Consider the following 19,163-nt stretch of genomic DNA (forward strand, 5'->3'; position numbering starts at 1 on the left):
TGATTCACCTTTGTTTCTACCTGGACAGGTGGGTTGGGATGCCAGAGGCCCAACTCCATGCAGGAGCTACAACGAAAGCAGTCAAGAATGCTGCTGCAGAGTAGGGGGTCAAGAGACTGAGCTGAGAACCAGGTTAACGTGTGCAATGCCAGACCCGACCTCATTACAAATAACGACCTACCTAACAAGGTTGTTGCAAGGATGCCCAAGGGCAGAACTACAGCTTACTTTAGCCAATATGTGTCCCCAAACCTCCATAACTATAAGATAATTATACAAGCTATGGAAGACATCTGAAGGCAGCCTTGTACGGTGGTACCTCTGGTTGTGAACGGGATCCGTTCTGGAGGCCTGTTCGCAACATGAAAAGAGCGCAACCTGCAGCAGTGCGTCTGTGCACGCGCGGGTTGCAATTCGCCACTTCTGCGCATGCGCGTGGTGTCATTTTGCGCGTCTGCGCATGCGCGAGTGACGAAACCTGGAAGTAACCCTTTCTGGTACTTCAGGGTCGCCGCGGGACGTAACCTGAAAGAACGTAACATGAAGCGGACGTAACATGAGGTATGACTGTATAGGGGAGTTTTTAACGTTTAATGTTTCATTATGTTTTTGTATAGGCTGCAAGCCACCCAGATGCAACCCAGTCAGATGAACAGATGGAAATCCTCACAGAACGAAGGGAGAATTCTCAGCTCTGTCCTGTGGACTACAATTCCCAGTGTGCCTTGCATGTTGGTGGTGAGGGGGCGGACTGGGGCGAAGTCACAGCAGAGACAGCTCTTCTGTGTCTACTCATGACCTTGAGCTTCTTCTCGCAGCCCCTGCTCGCTCCCTCTGTTCATCTCGGCGCACAAAGAGGCCACCCAGGGAGTCCGCTTCCCCCAGCCTGACAGCTTGAGAGCAGCTGGGTATCAGCAGGCAAGGGTGTGGGGGAGAGAAGGGCCCCTAAAACCAGCGGTTTGCGAACCATCTTCCAGCAGGGAATCCTGCGGACGCTGACTCGCCCACTAATGAACCCCTTGCAAGCCTGCTTTTCAGCTCCAGGACGTTGCAGGGGATTATCTGGGTTCATTTTGGGGCACAGGTGCTGTATAGGGGCCCCCAAGCAGACCTGTCAGGTCTCCTTGTGATCTGTGGGGTGAGCTGCACGCTGCGCTGCCGGCCACGTGGGAACAAAGCCCTCTGGCCTAAGGCAGCAAATCGTCTGCTCCCCAGAATCAAAAGAAAAGACCCAACACACACACACCCCTTGAGGGAAGCTGATCTGCCACCACTGGCCTCATTTGAGAAAGACCCAACCAGCTCCCAAGAAATCCAGCAGAAACACACTCTGCAAACCTCAGTGCCCTCAGGCCCAGAGTAGGGTGAAGGGGAAGGTCCAGCGCCCCTGTAAGGTAAAGGTAAAGGGACCCCTGACCATTAGGTCCAGCCGTGACCGACTCTGGGGTTGCAGCGCTCATCTTGCTTTACTGGCCGAGGGAGCCGGCGTACAGCTTCCGGGTCATGTGGCCAGCATGACTAAGCCGCTTCTGGCGAACCAGAGCAGCGCACGGAAACGCCGTTTACCTTCCCGCCGGAGCGGTACCTATTTATCTACTTGCACTTTGACGTGCTTTCGAACTGCTAGGTTGGCAGGAGCAGGGACCGAGCAACGGGAGCTCATCCCATCACAGGGATTCGAACCGCAGACCTTCTGATCGGCAAGTCCTAGCTCTGTGGTTTAACCCACAGCACCCCCCGCGTCCCCAGCGCACCTGTAGGGTGCTACAATTGCTCCACAATCCTCACCAGCCGGTCCCCTGCGTTTCCCTGACAAAGTTCTTCGCCGCTGGACTCACCTCTTCCCCAGTGACGCTCCACTTGATCTCTGGCTCAGGGTAGCCGAAAGCAGCGCAGGTAAAGGTCAGTTTCTGGCCCAGGCTCTGGTAATGGCGTGTGGACTGGGGCTGCTCCACTTGCGGGGTTCCTGTTTTCGGGAAGGAGGAGGAAGTCAGGACATGACAACCAGGAGGGGGCACATGAACCCTGCCCCCCAAAGGCTTTTAAGTTCTGGGCCAAGGAAAAGGAGGGATTCTGCAACATGCACAGAAAATGCCAACCAGCCTCTCTCTGTGACTAACAGAATGAATTATATCGATCTATGTATTCTAGTGAGCTTCTAATATGGCCTATACACCTTCAAGCTGGTCTTCATAGTCTTAGGGACTGGAAAGTTGCTAAGGAAGGAAGGAAGGAGAGTAATTACAACAGCAAACCGTGTCCCCCGTCCCCCTTTCACAGAATCATGTACGAGATTTGTGTCCAAGATTTGCTTAAACTTGGCCTTTTCTCCAAGGAGCTCCCATTTTTATCGCCACGACAACCCTTTGAGGTAGGCTGGGCTGAGGGACAGCCGTAGGCCCAAGCCTATCCCAAGCAGTCAACAAACGCCCAAACGCCAGTGACTGAAAGACTTTGTCACTCGTGCAATACGTGTTGCGGTGGTTGATATTATTAATGTTTATTAAATTTGTATGCCGCCCTTCATCTGCAGATCTTAGGGCAGCTCATGACGTAACATTACAGCATAAAACCACAAAGCACGCAGTAAAAATATGAAAAACAACAAACCAAATAATCCCCTCTCTCCCACAACACTTTTAAAAGGGCAACGGATGAGAGTTGGAAGAGAAACTGGGAAGGAAGGATTCAAGCTCACCATGTGGCCTTGGGTCAGTTTCTGACTCTCAGGCAAACCTACCTCACAGGGTTGTTGCGGGGGGGAAACCATGCATGCCATCTTGAGAGGCTCAGGACCGCAATACCTCCAGGACTGCCTCTTTCCACATGAACTGCCCTGGACCCTGTGACCTTCCTCTGAGGCCCTTCCTCGTCTGTCTCCTCCACTAAAGGTCTGGAGGGTGGCAAGATGACAACGGGCCTTTTCTGTGGTGGTTCCCTGTTTGTGTCATGCACTCCCCAGGGAGGTCCGCCTGGCTCCTTCATCATAGGCGCCAGGCAAAAATGTCCGTCTCCAACCAGGCCTTCGGCTAATTAACGTCTGACGCCCTTTTAAACGTGTTTGTGAGAGGGGGTGGAGGTTATTGGTTTGTTGTTTTTATTCTGTATTTTGTGCTTTTGTCTTGTATTTTTATGTTGTGAACTGCCCTGAGCCCTACGGATGAAGGGCGGTTTACAAATTTAATTAATTAATCATAATAATAACAACAACACCACCTTGGAGGAATGTATCAAGACAGATAAATAACATGTCCTGTTCTGAGGCTTCCCTTGGGCATCAGGTTGTCTCCACTGTGAGAAAAGGATGCTGGAGTATTATGGGCCATCGGCCTGATTCTGCAGGGCAATTCTTTTCATAGCTTCCGCTGCCCCCCAACCAGCCTACCTTCCACGACGACTTCCACCGTCTGGGTCCGCTGCAGCCCAGGTATGCTGGGCACAGAGGCTTCACAGGTGTATCCGCCGGCCATGTCGTAGCTCAGTGAACTCAGGGGCAAAGTCTCGCCGTCTCCCACCTTAGTCTTTCCCTGCAGGGGGATGGGGGAGGAAAAACAAGAGACTGCATCTGAATGGTGGAATTCCCTCCCAAGAGAGGCTAGCCCAGCTCCCTCTTTGTCATCCGGCAGCCTGAGACCTCCCTGCTCAGGAAACAGAGCAGAAGACGGGATCTGCTCACTCAGCTGCTGTCCAGGCAAAGTGGATCTGAACTGCTGGTCCTAAATGTGTTCTGATGCATTTTAATTATTGTTTTTAGCTAGTTTGTTGCCTCATCCTTTTTAAACGCTGTAAGCCATACCTTGAACCCCAACTTGGGAAAAAGGCCAGACGTAAATGACCTTAAACCATCATCATTACTTCCGAAAGTGGGGTCACCTGCCTCAAGCCTTTGAGAATGGGCAGGATTTTCGGAAGACATTCATATTAGACAAGCCTACCCAGAAAGTTTGTAGGAGTTTTGATTTGTTTCATTCTATTCTACTGCGGTTTAAACTTTCTGCATGTTTTAAATTACGGCTGCAAATCTTTTAGTCATAAGGTTATTGCTTTATCAATTTTTTGTAAAACGCTTTTGAGGCTTTTTCCACAATCAGGCGGTATATAAATTTTATGAAATAAATAACTACAAGGCGAAGTACAATTAAAAACAAACCAGGGGGAGAGATTGCTCCTAGACTCACCACCCACCGCCAGATGAATTTTCCAAGCATCTCTAGTCTTACACTTAAAATGCAAGTTTCTATCCCTCAGTGTTGTCGCAACAGGTCTGATAAGCCACAGGCAGGGTGCCTTTTGAAAAGACTCTGGTATTTGGAGATTCATCCCTTCTGACTGCCTACCATTTCCACCCTTATGACCTGCAGGACAGTCTGCTACCCAACAGGGTGGTTCTCTTGCACAGTCTCCATTTACAACTATGGGAAGCTGGGCAAGAGAACCGTAGGATTCCTTTGAGTGTGCTGCTTTAGGCTTTGTTCTGCTAGCTGCGCCTTTTGACGTTTCAGCCTTGCAAGTTGCAAATTGAAAGACAGTTCTGCAAGACGAGATAAGGCCTGAGTTAAGCTGCTAGAGGAATGAAGACAATAGGGAGAGAAGTGTGGAAACCATCACAACCCGCCCAGGGCACCTGCGGAGTTTGTGCTTTGCAAGAGAGCAAGGACATGAGTCCAACTTCCGCTTGCTCCCCCACCTTCCCCCAGGAAAACCTGATGTTTAGTGCTGAATCGCAACAAATGGCGATACTGAGCTAGATCGTAGCTCCTGCATTATTTCGTAAGCATGTGGTGCCTGCACCCACCTTCTTCCATAGCAACGTGGGCATCTGGGAGCCAGAACCAGAGCAGGTCAGCTCGATGTTTTCGCCCAATCTTGCCATCACCGTCTTGTTTGGGTTCAGAACCAGGGGGTCCAGATCTAAAGTGGGAACAGGGAGAAGGGGGGGGGGAGGAAGAGAGAGAGAGAGACAAAGAGTGAGAGAGGCTGACAATACTCAGGGTTCTGATGGAAGTGCAACAGCAGGGATCATTCAGTTTGTAACTTAAGGGGTTAATTCCGTTCTCAGTGATAGTCAACTACCCAAGAAGGGCGTGTGCGTATGCGGAGGTGTTGCTTGGCAACCAGACAGATTGGCAAGATCTTCCGTGAAGCAGCGAGTGCTCTGGTTGGCTGTGTAGTTTGGAGGAAGTTTCTGCTCTGTATGTTTGGTTGTACATCTCCCTGCTATGTACATTCTCCTCAAATTCTACACCATTTTTGCTTCTTCTCTAAAGTGTTGTGGGGATTACTTTTCTCTCTGGACTCTGTGCTATTGAAGTGACTTTGCTAACAGGTTTCACTGCCGTCCCCCCCCCCCACACCCTGTCTCCCAGCACGAGGCCCTGTTGCCCCTCCCCCAGCAGTCCACGGGGCACTCACAGTTGACAGAGATGGTCACCTCCTTCTCCAGCTCTACGGTACTGGGGCTGTCAAAGTCCAGCACCTGACACCGGTACGTCCCGCCGTCTGCCTTGGTCACGTGCGGAAGGCTCAGGATTCCGTTGGCGCGGGACCCAAGGTCTACCTGTGTGTCTTCGCTCTGGATTTGCAAAAAGGCAAAAAGGGGAGGTCCCCCCCCAAAAAAAAGGTCAGGGGGCCAGTTTTGTCTGGAGTGAAATAGCAATGGCAACCACCACCCAGCCTGAGGCCTGGAGAAGTGACTTCATGCCCACTGCTGTCAGAAAGGATGTCCTTGTTTTTCAACTCATAAAGGTAAAGATAAAGGGACCCCTGACCATTAGGTCCAGTCGTGGCTGACTCTGGGGTTGCGGCACTCGTCTCACTTTATTGGCCGAGGGAGCCGGCGTACAGCTTCCGGATCATGTGGCCAGCAGGACTAAGCCACTTCTGGTGAACCAGAGCAGCGCACAGAAACGCCGTTTACCTTCCTGCCAGAGTGGTACCTATTTATCTACTTGCACTTTGACGTGCTTTCGAACTGCTAGGTTGGCAGGAGCAGGGACCAAGCAACGGGAGCTCACCCCGCTGCAGGGATTTGAACCGCAACCTTCTGATCGGCAAGCCCTAGGCTCTGTGGTTTAACCCACAGCGCCACCTGCGTCCCTCATTTCCAACTCATATCAGCAGATAAAACCAAAACACACAGATCGTCTCAAACCCCTCCCCCACTGCCTCCCCACAGGAAGGAAGAGGTTGGGCATGAATAATGCGTCATGGTCAACGGTACCTTTATTTTGTAAAAGACGTACTCCGGTGGGGGGTAGCCGTCCGCCTGGCATTGCAACTCGATATTATCCCCTTCCTTGATGACCTCTGGGGAATCTACAGAAAACTGCACGTTCTCTGTGAAGTCTGAAGAAAGAGGGTCACACTGAAACCACATGACTATTTATTTCTGTATTATTATTACTAGGTAAAGGTAAAGGGACCCCTGACCATTAGGTCCAGTCGTGACCGACTCTGGGGTTGCGGCGCTCGTCTCGCTCTATAGGCCGAGGGAGCCGGCATTTGTCCACAGACAGCATGGCCAGCATGACTAAGCTGCTTCTGGCGAATCAGAGCAGCGCACGGACACGCCGTTTACCTTCCCGCTGGAGCGGTCCCTATTTATCTACTTGCACATGACATGCTTTCGAACTGCTAGGTTGGCAGGAGCAGGGACTGAGCAACGGGAGCTCACCCCGTCAGGGGGATTTGAACCGCCGACCTTCTGATTGGCAAGTCCTAGGCTCTGTGGTTTAACCCACAGCGCCACCCGCGTCCCATATTTATTGCGTCCCATTATTATTACTACTACTACTACTATTCGTAGATCTCTGCCGTCTGTGGGAGAGTTTCTCCTGCATGTTCCAAAGATCGCGTAAGCCTGCTGCACGGTATTTAATTGCTTATTTCTTGCATTTATAACCCCACCTTTTCCTCCAAGGAGATCAAGGTAGTTTATATGGTTCTCCTCCTCCTTTAATCCCCATAACGACCCTGTGAGGAGGGCTAGGCTGAGAGAATTTGAGCCATGGGACCGTGCACCAATTCCTTTAAGTACCTAGCTACGCCTGACCACGATACAATAAAATTAGAACCAGCAGCAAGATCCTAGAAGCTGGAGCATTAAGGTCATACATCAAAGCCCTCAGCCAGGATTAAAGCAAATTAAAAGCCTGCCGGAACAGATTTATTCTGAACAATATTTGTAATCCTGCACCTTCTACCTGACTAGGAACCTCGGTGCAGCTTGCAACAAATATAATTTTGAAAGCAAAACCAAAAGGCGGGTGTCTTCGTAGACGCACAGAATTAGAAGGGACCACAAGAGTCGTCTCTAGCCCCCCCACCCCCCCCCCCCCAGCATCTTTCACCCAACCCACAACCCTGAGCTTAAGAGTCCCATGTTCTCTCAAATGAGCTATCCCTCAGGTGGCACCTAACCCTTCTGGCTGTACCTCTAAAAGCAGGTCAAAGAGGAAAGCTGCTGGAGGGCATTTTGCAGTCTGCGGGCCACCACCAAAAAGGCCCTGCAGCCATCCACTGGGCCTTCGCTGAGGATCAAAGGCAGGCCTCCAAAGTAGATCTTAAAACTTGGGCAGGGACACGAACATGTGTAAATCGCCTCAGAACGGTGGTTTGGAAGGGAATTAATAAAGCAATAATGATAACATTGACACTTGTCACATGGAAAATGCTTACTGAAGGCCACCACACCTGAAACCATACAGGATGAATGCTCCACAGAAGCTCCCAATATTTCCACGTAACTTACAGTGCAACGTGAGATGGAAGGGGTCCGACTCTGCGGTTCCGACTTTTCCGTGCGGCATTGCGTAGCTGACGTGGCAGAGGAAGCTGGAGTCCTTGTCAGATTTGTTCACCCGCAGGTACAGCGTGCTGGAGACAGAGAGCAGCCCTGACGCCTCTTTCACTGTCCGTGACACGACATACAGCTCTAGGGGGGGGAAACAGGTATAGCGGTGATGCAGAGTGAGGCCAGCCAGCCGAGGGGCACATGGGGAGGCGAGAACTCCACAAATGGGGCAGCACAAGGATATTTTCCAATGCATCATTTTGGTGATTTGAAAGAAATACAGTGGTACCTCGGGTTTCAAACGTAATCCATTCCGGAAGACCGGTCGAGTTCTGAAACATCTGAAAACCGAAAACTCAATAGCCAACAGCTAGGCCTCAGAATCTTGCGCTAAGGGGAAGCCACGTGGCATGTTCGACTTTGGAGGCGTGTTCGAAAACCAAAATGTTTGTCAACATAGACGTTCAAAAACCGAGGTACCATAAAATGGCAACTTTAGTGCAGTTTAAGGATTTAGCAGCTATATGGTTTTCAGCTGTGTGGTGGTTTTGTTTTAATGGGTGGTTTTAAGGTTCTGCAGGAATCGAGGCCTATTTTGAGTGATGCAGGCCTATTTTGAGGGGGGAAATAAATTTAAACAACAGGCAGCACTCTAGCACAGAGCAACCTGAGGAAAGGATGAGAGAGAGCACCTGTTTGTCTACATTTATTCCAAATTAGCCTCAGGGTGGCGTAAGATGCTCAGTGGCAGTCAGGAATGTAAGACTGAAACAGTCGGGGATGTACCTAGAGAGCTCATGTCCTAGAAGGAAAGACAACAGCAGAAAAACAGCTTCCTTACCCTTATTGCGTTCTGTGGAGGCGTTCAGAGAGCGGCCATCTTTGTACCAGCTGATGGTTGGCACTGGGTTGGCATTTTTGCTGGTGCATGTCGCAATCTGGGGAGGAAGGAAAGGCGGTGAATAACTGGTAAGGCCCTGCTATGACCACTTTCCCTCACTCTCCTCAGGAGAGTTCTCCCATCTGGCATGTTAGTTAGCCTTATTTACAGTCACAGCCTCCCACCTTGCCAGCGGGGCTGTACAAAAAAAAAAGAGGAAACGCTAAATTGCGTTGGTTTCTGCAACCTTTCCTAACTTCCTGTTAATCGCTTCCCGGCATAAAACATCCCGAAGCCATTTACAATTAAATATATATATATATATTAAAAGTTTTAGCTGCAACACGGATACGGAATGGGTTAAAATAATCTCTATTTTAAAATGTCTTGTTGAAAAAGGAAGGCATTCAATAGGAACCAATAAGATAATATTGGCAAGGCTGAAGGCCCAATTTTTGCGTCACTTGGAGGGGACCTCCTGAGGAGATGGCAGTTGGCTGGAGCACCATCTCCTGCCGAGCGCAATGAGTGTTTTGCATGATTTATTCTTTCTGCTGATTATGAGGAGAGACAAAGCTATATAGGGCAGAGAAGCCTGACTCCGGACAACTGGAAATCTTATTCAGTGGCCTCCCCTGAGATCCACCAGGCACAGCCCACACAGTTTGAAGCACGAGAGCTAGAAAGATGCTTCCTTTCTTTTTAAAAATGGAACTCAAAATGGAGAAGTAGTTGAAATCTGAGACTGATGCCATATTTAATTCCCATGGAACTGTGGGGTCTTCCAACTTGAAGGGAAGCTAGATCTACACACCCAAGGAAAGTCTTAAAAACCTCCCTCACAATAATAATTACGGGGCAGGGAACACTCTCAAGGCTGTTTCCAGCTCATCTCTTTGAGCCATTTCACTTCAGCACCAGGAAAGGGGCTGGAGAAGGGTGAATTCCTCTAAGCATGTACAGAGTGCTCTCCCTTTGGTGTGAAGGCACCATAGTCCGTGCACCTATTCCAAGCCCTGAGGTCAGGAAAGAAGGTTTTTGGGCACTTCCAAGGTTTTGTTTTTGTCTTTAAGAAAAGGATAGCAGCATCTCACCTCTGAGGCGTCCTCCTCAGTCACAGAGAGGGTCCTGCTGTTAGGTATGACCTCTGGGGCTTCTGGTGCACCTGTTTGAGGAGACAGTAGAGGTCAGACAAAGCAGGGCCATTGACTACTCTGCTCACTTACAAGACTTGCCATGTTCTGCGTGTACATCCCTGTTTATTAAGCTTTTCCTTTGAGGATGGGTCCTGAGTGGGTGACTATGCAAGGCGGGGCCTTTTCACCAGTGGCACCCAAACCACGGAAATTCCTTCCTAGGAAGTCCCACCTCCTCCCATCTTCATTCCCCAGGTTCAAGAGTAAATGAAGAGATTGGGAAAGCAAGCGAGGAGCTCTGGTCTCGGAACAAAATTCAGGGTGATCTCACCCACAAAATGCAGGGGCCCCCCACCAGTAAACAGGTTTCCCAAAATTTGTGGTGCGAAAAGGAAGCTGGGTTTCCTGCTACAAGTCACTAATCAGTATGTGGTATGGAGAGTTGCTTATTTTGCCATAAAGGCTGCTATTTATATAGGAATAAGTATGGAGGTACCTTGGAGATCTGAAAACACAAACGACATACCTTGATATCAGCTTTGTATTACACAAATGGTTGGTTTTTTTAAAGAATATGTTTTAATATGTTTCATGCTTCAGTGTGAATGTTTTCATTTTGCTAATCCTAATTATTAACTTTATGAATTACTGGTTATAAATAGAGAGCATTGAATTTTTTGTGTGCGTTTCTGTTATCTGGTTTAAATTTTTTTATCTCGCTTGGTGCTGCTGCGGTTCAAGGGCAAACACAATAGAAGTTATCTTATTCAATAAGCAAAGTTGGGGGGGGAGTGGACCCCAAAACAAACCAGCGCAGCGCTAGATTCTGGGACCACAAACCCCACTGCTTCCTCTTGATCAGAGAGGGGGAAATGATCAGGCGTCTCTGTTTATCAGCATGGAAGGTGTGTAGACAAACACAGCTGCTTCTCTTGTGCCATTTGTGTTTGCAGGTGCATGACAGAGCCACTGGGATGTTGTTGAAAGCAGCCGTTTGATGTCCCAAAGTCAGGGAGGCTGACCTGAACCTGGAAGACCATGGCCATGGAAGCTCGGCGCATACAAGACCCATCAGCATTAGGTTGCTGGAGGGGGAAAGTACAGACAGAATGAGAGATGCAAGCCACCTTTGGCCAAAGAGTGGAGGTGGCGTCTCCAGGTGTTTTGCTGCGGGCAGGGAAACGATTTCGTAAGGGAAGGAATTACGCATCATCGGGTGAAGAAGCAGCTGGGTGCTGGAGGGAAGGAGGTTGGCCCAGGAGGACTGGGTTGCAGGGAGTTATGAGAAGTCCTAGATAGTCCTAGATTTGGGGAGATCAACCAGGATAGCAAAGAGATGGGGGCACAGGGTATTTCTCGCCAGTTCAGAGCGGGAAGGTTGAGTGATCTCCCTGCAATGCTACAATATGTTCCATCGGTGTTCTGATAGTCGAGGCTCCTGCACCGCAAGGGGGTTGGACAATATGACCCTAGGGGTCCCTTCCAGCCCCACAATTCTATGATGCTATTTTATCTCTAAGAAATTATATCTTTCTCAAGCAGGACCAGCGTTAAGCAAGGCTGGGCTGCCACAAAACCAGGCTCAAGTTGTGTGTCTTGGTTTCTCAATTTGATCCTTCCTTGTGGTTCTGAACGTATTGTGGTATTTTTTGCGTTGTGACTTGCTGTCATTTTCACTGATTATAGTAATTTTTTATTGTACAGTAGTACCTCAGGTTACATACGCTTCAGGTTACATACACTCCAGGTTACAGACTCCGCTAACCCAGAAATAGTATCTCAGGTTAAGAACTTTGCTCCAGGATGAGAACAGAAATCGTGCTCCGGCGTCACGGCAGCAGCAGGAGGCCCCATTAGCTAAAGTGGTGCTTCAGGTTAAGAACAGTTTCAGGTTAAGAACAGACCTCCGGAACGAATTAAGTACGTAACCAGAGGTACCACTGTAATTGTTAAGAGTGAATTGCTATTTGATTGTGATTTGCCTATAATTTAATTTCATTACATACTATTATATTCTAACGGGTTATTTTATTTGACGTAAGTTGTTTATTTTAAAGTTATGTTTCTATTGCGCCTTATTTGTACTGGATCAGATTGTTATAAGGTGCTGTTTCTTCAGCTTGTAAACCGCCTTGCGTATAGTAATACAAGTAGGCGGTATACAAATTAAAAGTGAAATGAAATGAAAAGGAACACAAAAAACAGGGGCCTTCTAAGGAGATAAGGAAACAGGTTGACACAGGTTGAACTGATGCAAGGCAGGCATTTCACAATATCTTAACACTGTGTGTCCTGTCTCCACAAAACACCGGCTTAGTTCTAATTTATCCACAGGTTAATGTGGAGGACGACGCCTAGAGAGGACCGGCCTTATCATTACGCAAGGCAAGGAAGAGGCACCTCAGGCTGCAGCTCTGAGGGCACCATTAAGCTGCCAATCATAGTAATAGCATGAAATATATTACCACCATTATGGATGTTCTGCTTCGGGTACCAGAAATATACTGGGCCATATCAGGGCCTAGAACAGGGGTCTGCAACCCGCGGCTCTGGAGCCGCATGTGGCTCTTTTACACCTTTGCCGCGGCTCTGGGGTGGATACTAGCGAGGGGAGGAGGTGCATTGTGCGCCCCGACACTCCCCACTGTGACGGGCGCTGTACTGGCTGTGACGTCACATGGGGGCGGTCCGTGTGTTAGTCACACACCGTCCCGACGTCACCTTACCGCCCGCTGTCAGATCGCGGCTCCGGAGATATATTTGTTTTGAATGTCGCAATGGTTTTGTGGCTCCCAGTTGTTTTTTTCTTCAGAAATGGGTCCAAGTGGCTCTTTTTGTCTTAAAGGTTGCAGACCCCTGGCCTAGAACTTCCTCTTTAGGAGCCTTTCAGAGCTTGGCAAAGGGAATATGGAGATGACATAAAAGGGCCAAGACACCGGGAACAGAAAAAAAACCACATTTGGCCAAGAAGGGTTGGGCAGCAGGGATTGTTTTTCTTCTATCGATTGGTTCACACAGTGCTTTTAAGTGCTAGTCAAGCCAAGAAGAGCAAGATTTATTTTTACTGATTCACAAGGTGCGTATACAGCTAACTTAAGAGAGTGGGGAGAGGTCTCTGGCTCCAAGGATCTAAATCCCAGCCACAGGGACTTATTTAGGCTTTGTGCCAGTTCATGTGGAGGCCTAAGGGTTAACCAAAAACGGTGTCTTTGAAGGCAAGGTTGGGATCTGAAGGTGGAATCTGCAGGGCCAGTTCAAGACATTTTGCCGCCTGAGGCAGAGCAATAAATCTCCACCCGCCTGCAATTCTCATACAAAAAGCCTGAGGGTGGCCAAATTATTTTGGTCCTGCAGGCAGAAAATCCTATAAGCACCTCTTCTCCTCCTCCTTGCCAATCTACTAGCAATTAATTTAGGTAGCTGGTCATTTGCTAGCATTCTTTGACAGCCAAAACCAGGACCCTGAGACGGCCATTTCACACTGCCCCAACGGTAGGGCCGGCCCAAAGGAGAGTTTCAGGTGCAAGGGGAGCAAGGGTGGAGCCAGGAGAGCTGTGGGCAGGCAGTGAAAACACGGACAAGCCGTAAAGAGAGCTTTACGAGGGAAGGACAAGGAGATAAGATGGCGGCAGGAGCGCCTCGTGGTCCGAATGGCGAGAGAAGCAATGGCAGGAGCCTCACCGTACACCTTGAGTTGCGTCACTCCCATTCCGCTCCCTGCGGCGCCCGCCGTCACCTGGCAGGAGAAGGCTCTCTCGTCAATCACCTCAGCCGCTTTGATGACCAAACTGTGGCCGGCTTCCATGGAGGCGCGGTCCGTGTACTCGGTGCCTCTGTCCACCCCCTGCCGACCCTGATCGCTGTAGGCCACACGCCGCTGCTCCCCATTCTTGTCCGTCTGCAGAGGGTTTCATGGACAAGGACAAAAGGGCTGGTTACTAAGGGCGTCTAAAAGCACCACACCCCCAGCCGCCATGATCCGCCTTCCCAAGACCCGCATACTTACGATGAACCACTCCACCAGGGGCAAGCCATCGTGACCTTCCGTGGTGTGAGTGCAGGAGATGGACACTTTGTGGCCTAGCTGGACCTCCAACAAAGCCGGGACGGACACTTGCACTTCTGCGTGGCATTCTGGGGCTGAGGAGAGGAGAAAAAGAATGAATGAATGAATGAATGGCGATCAGGACTGACCAGAAAACAACCTAAGGTCATGCTCAGTAGTAGATTTTGTCAGAGGTTTCCTCAAAACGGATAGGCCCAAGGCCCACCTGCCTAAGGACCTACCCAAGCAAGCCCCATATCCACCGTCAATGGTTCTTCCATATCCCATATTTTTGCCTCCAAGCTGGCAACTTTGGGGCTTCCTTCTAGGGGGGGCGGATTCAGCTTGGGGGCCGCCAGTTGCTGACCTTTATCTTAACGGCTGTGTCGCTGTCAAGAGCTCATTCACTGTAATCCTCACAAAGTGCTCGGTGCTGCCCACCATTTTTTCACGGGGCATGTACGTTACAGACTCAATTTCCCAAAAATGTTAACCGCCAAAATTAATTACAGAACGAAATGGATGTCGCAGACATAAACATGTACTTTTATTGTGGCCACATAAAGGTCTTAAAAGAGGATTGGACAACTTAACTTAATGTTCAAAGTTGAGCCTGTGGTTTAAATCCATGGGAAGCCACCTTAAACCAAGTCAGACCAATGCTCCATCTACCTCAGTGCTGCCTACACTGATCGGCAGCAGGTCTCCAGGCCCTCAGGGAAGGCCCGACCCGGAGATGCCAGGAATTGAACCGTGGGCCTTCGACAAGAAAGGGCAGCTACGGCTCTCGCCCATCATTTTAAATAACAAATAACAGCAGCGTGTTTTAGGATTTATGCAGCTCCCACAAAGTGTTTTTCAAAGTGCTTCCTCTCAGGCCTCGCCGGTGAAATCCTGCAAGATAGGCATTTATTCTCATATTGCAAAGGTTGAGGCTGAGGAGGGGAAAAAATCCGGGCGAGGAGAGGGGGTGTGTGGTTGGTTATTTGCCCAAAGCTATCTAATAAATTCAGAGCAGAGATGAAATCTGAACCGTGTGCTTCCTGGCTCACAGCACTTGCTCTTATCTATTATGTGACAGCAGCAGCTTTCGCCAGCCTATCTTTTCAACAAACAGGTCATCCCCCCTTCACGGGGCGGCCCTTTCCTCTGCCCCGTCCATGGCAACAGAAGGAGGAGGAGAAACATTGAAATTGGCAGCTCATCTTTTATCACAATGGGTAACATTCCCAATGGGAAGTAAAACGGCCTCTGAAGGGAATGCGATTCATCTCTCTGGCCTATAAATGCCTTGATTTGAAAGGTGTGAAACTTGTTCTGTATAGAATTATGATTCCCACAACATGCGAGGTCTCTCTCGTGTGTGTGTGTGTGTGTGTGTGTGTGTGTGGTTGAAATAAATGCCCTCAGCAGATTCTCTCCTTGCCCCTGTCATCACCAGGGACCATTCTGAAAGGAGAAATTTGATGTTGATCTTAACAAGAAATTCCCCAAATCTGCACTTCTCGAAACATGACTATTCTTTCAAAATCTGCACTTCTCTGAATTTTGCGGCGGAGTTCTTAAAGCAACCAAAGTGTACAAAGTCCTTAATTATAGTAAGGAAAAACTGTACACTTGCGCAAATGTACACTGTACACTTGCGCAAATGTGTACAGTGGTACCTTGGTTTTTGAACAGAATGCGTTCCGGGTATCCATTCGACTCTCGGAAACGTTCAAAAACCAAAGTGTGGCTTCCGATTGGCTGCAGGAGTCTCCTGCAGCCAATCGGAAGCCACGGAAGCTGTGCCGGACCTTCGACTTCCGAAAATCATTCGAAAACCGGAAGACTCACTTCTGGGTTTTGATCGTTCGGGAGCCGATTTGTTTGGGAGCCAAGGCGTTCGGCTTCCAACGACTGTACATTTATCAAACCTGTGTACATGTATGTACATTAGGACAGATTTCCACTAAAAACACTGGCAACTTCTCTGGAGGGCTTCCATGCTTTAAAAAAAACCCCGCATGTGGCTGCAGAAATATGGGGAGCGAGATTTACGACAGGGTTGTTGTGAGGAGTAAATGAAATGGGGAGGAGAAACACATACACAATCTTGAGATCCTTGGAAGATAAAGATGGCATATAAATGTAATAAGTAAATAAAACAAAATTTTAGTGTACACCATGAATGTGGCCCTAGCCTCCACCAAAGAATCCTGGGAACTGTAGTTTGTTAGGAGCACTGAGAGTTGCTAGGAGACCCCCCTATTCCCCTCTCAGAACTACGCTTCCCATGGTAATTTAACCATCCACCTCTCTTCCCAAGCAACTCTGGGAATTGCAAATATGTGGAAAGGCAGACATGCTGCGTTCGGCAGAGTAAGGTCCTTGACATTCACCCTAAAGTCCTGCCCTGAGGGCGGTGCTGGGGGTCTCCACAACTGTTGAAAACCATCAGCTCCCCACAGTACTCAACAAACGTTTTCTAACATTGGTTTTCCCCACCGCTGTTGAGAGAGATGGTTCCAAAGGGAAGTTTGCCCTCGAAAGTTTCTAAGCTGCAAAGCAGAACCACCGAATGCCCGGCTCCTCTTTCCTCAGCCGTTCTAAAAATATCCACGGCTCGTTCTCTCTCTCTCTGCTGCCGTGTCTTAGAAGCAGATAAGGGCCAGGGCAGCTTGGCTTTAAGTGGAAAACACAATCCTTTTATTCTCCACTCGCTGGCCACCACAAGACCGCCTAATGCTTCTGAACCAGAAGCCACGTTCTTTGCAACATCCTGAGGAGAAATTTCAAATTCTAAGTCCCAGAGGTATACTGCTGCAACTTCCGGTTTTACTACTAGAATAAAGTTGGTAAAGTGGGGTCTGAGGATACCCTGACAATTGTACCCAATCCTCCCGCGCTACATAGGATTGTAGCTGGTATGCGTGTACTCATTAATACCCCTCCAAATATTACTATTTTTATTATACGGACTTTCCTTTGAGGTTTTTAAGCAGAGTATGGGTGACCGTTTGCCATGGATGCTATAGACGAGATTCCTGCATTGCAGGGAGTATACTAGGTGACGCTCAGGGTCTCTTCCAAGGCTACAATTATATGATCAATACTCTTCCAGATATACCACCTTTCCTCCTTTCATACGCAACTCAACAATCTGCAAGCTTACACAGGGTTTTTGCACTCCTGCACATCCACACAAATGAACACAGAGCCAAAACTGCATCTTTCCAATTTGCAGAGAAACAACAGCACAGTGGAGAGCAGAAGCTAACCATAGTTTGCTGACCTGGGTGCCATGACAAACTATGGTTAGCTGCAAACAGGAAATGGGGAAGGGAGCCCATGGTTTATGCCCAGTCCTCCAAACCATGGTTAGGGGATCATCTGAACTAAGCAATGGGTCTTTTCATCATAACCCTGTTAACCACAGGTTAGCGTTGTGTGTGGGTTATAGGGAGACTGGTTCATGTGGCATCACACACAAACACCTAACACACACCACACACACACACACACACACACACACACACAGAGCTTTCTCTGCTTCATTGTATGTTGTGCATTTCTCATGCACTCAAAACAGGACAAGCCTGCCCCTTTTCCCTCCATCAAATATCAGATATTATATGCCTTTAGCTACACTTAAGGCAATCTTGATTGAGAATTGCTGGGAGGAGCTGGTATGGGGCGGGGGGGGGGGAGAGAAGAAGAGAGAAGAGGAATAAAGCAGCTATCTGGCGCTGGGGGGGGGGGTGTGAAAGGAGAGAGAGAAATTGGCGATATGAAAGGGCCCACAAGGAAGCAAGCAAGCCGGCAGCTGCTTGGGATTCCAGGCTGGCGCTGAGGGCTTTGTTCCAGGATAAGCCCCTCCAAATGAGGGGGTGGGGGGAGAGAGCCAGCTTTCATCTCCCAGCCGGGTAATGGAGAGGGAGGGGGGGCCTGTTCTGGCAAGGCGGAATGCCCAGAAACTGCTGAGCGCCAGGGAACCAGCTGGGAAAACCCAGGGAAGAAAAAGAGATTGATTCATAAACCCTGGTGCATAGACAGAAGGCTCCTCGTCTTCACGTAACATCTCAAACCAAGGCAGACGGAGGAACGGAGCACGTCCCCCCACCAAAACACCCCCCAAGGGTACCGAAAGTTAGAGGCAGAGACAGGGCTATGATAAGCTCCTCTGTAAAAGATTCTCTGGGAAGGAAGGAACTTATTCGGACTGCAGAGCAGGCAGGCACAAGGCCCAGAGACAGGGAGGGATTGCAAGGTCTAAAGGATGCTGGATGAATGCAATGCCCAAGCGAAGGCAGAAGCATGTCCAGGGTTGAAAATGGGGTGGCAGAGGCATCGCTGTCTCTGAGGTACAACGCACAAATGCCTTTCCCCCCTCTTTCGGTTACACTCAGCTGCTTAAGGTTTTGCAAGGAAAGATTGCTTACTAAGGGGGGTGAATGTTTGTGTTGCAGGGGGGAGGAGGAGGAGTTTGGATTTGATATCCCGCTTTATCACTACCTAAGGTGTCTCAAAGCGGCTAACAATCTCCTTTCCCTTCCTCCCCCACAACAAACACTCTGTGAGGTGAGTGGGGCTGAGAAACTTTAGAGAAGTGTGACCCAGCAGCTGCATGTGGAGGAGTGGGGAAGTGAACCCAGTTCCCCAGATTACGAGACTACCGCTCTTAACCACTACACCACACTGGCTCTCAGGGAAAATATCCCTTGTGTGAAACACCTCCAGCAATCCACAATCCTCCTGGGGAAAGGGGCGTAGCATAGCTCAGGGGTACGGCATGTGTCTTATATGTAAAAGGCACCGGGTTCAATCCTGGCAATCTCCAGGTAAGGCTCAGAACATCCCTTACCTTAAACTCTGGAAAGGAGGTGCCTGTTAGTGAGACAATCCTGAGCTAGCCGGACTCTTTATTAGAAAGAAAAAGTGTGTCAGGTCTACTGAGCACAGCAAATCATCTTTGGTGAGTCTTGTCGCTATGGAGCAGTTGTGGAGGCTGAAGCTCCCTGCCTTCTCACAGCTGCCTAGGTTCCCTCCTATGTAGAGTTTTCCCCAAGCAATCTGAGACTGCACCTTCATGGTGCTAATTTCTCCTCCACCCTCTTCATGCCTCTCCTGGTTCTGGGAGACAAGGGAGGAGGGGAGCTTGTTGGAGCAGGAGGGTGAGCTCTGAGCCTTCTTCCCTTGGGGGTTCCCCACCTGGTTCCTCCCACCATTCCTCTGTGTCCAGCCAGTCCCTGACAGGTACCCTCTAAGGACTCTGTAGTTCTGTCATAGATGCATTCCTAGGGAAATCTAGGAAACTGCATAATACCAAAG

The 19,163-nt window shown here is 49.2% G+C and overlaps 1 protein-coding gene across 2 annotated transcripts in view; it reads right to left on the bottom strand.

Moving 5' to 3' along the window:
- Positions 1 to 19,163, bottom strand: part of BCAM (basal cell adhesion molecule (Lutheran blood group)) — a 60,420-nt gene that overhangs the window by 13,874 nt on the left and 27,383 nt on the right. For both annotated transcript variants that reach the window (XM_028742233.2, XM_077932240.1), the window contains exons 2-11: positions 13,815 to 13,948; positions 13,490 to 13,706; positions 9,767 to 9,837; positions 8,634 to 8,730; positions 7,751 to 7,933; positions 6,221 to 6,345; positions 5,413 to 5,572; positions 4,796 to 4,911; positions 3,386 to 3,527; positions 1,839 to 1,966 (exon numbers count right to left, since the gene is read on the bottom strand). In XM_028742233.2, the coding sequence (XP_028598066.2) occupies positions 1,839 to 1,966; positions 3,386 to 3,527; positions 4,796 to 4,911; positions 5,413 to 5,572; positions 6,221 to 6,345; positions 7,751 to 7,933; positions 8,634 to 8,730; positions 9,767 to 9,837; positions 13,490 to 13,706; positions 13,815 to 13,948 (1,373 nt within the window). The remainder of the gene's footprint in view (positions 1 to 1,838; positions 1,967 to 3,385; positions 3,528 to 4,795; positions 4,912 to 5,412; positions 5,573 to 6,220; positions 6,346 to 7,750; positions 7,934 to 8,633; positions 8,731 to 9,766; positions 9,838 to 13,489; positions 13,707 to 13,814; positions 13,949 to 19,163) is intronic.

This window comes from Podarcis muralis, chromosome 7, assembly GCF_964188315.1.
Source record: "Podarcis muralis chromosome 7, rPodMur119.hap1.1, whole genome shotgun sequence".
NCBI lineage: Eukaryota > Metazoa > Chordata > Lepidosauria > Squamata > Lacertidae > Podarcis > Podarcis muralis.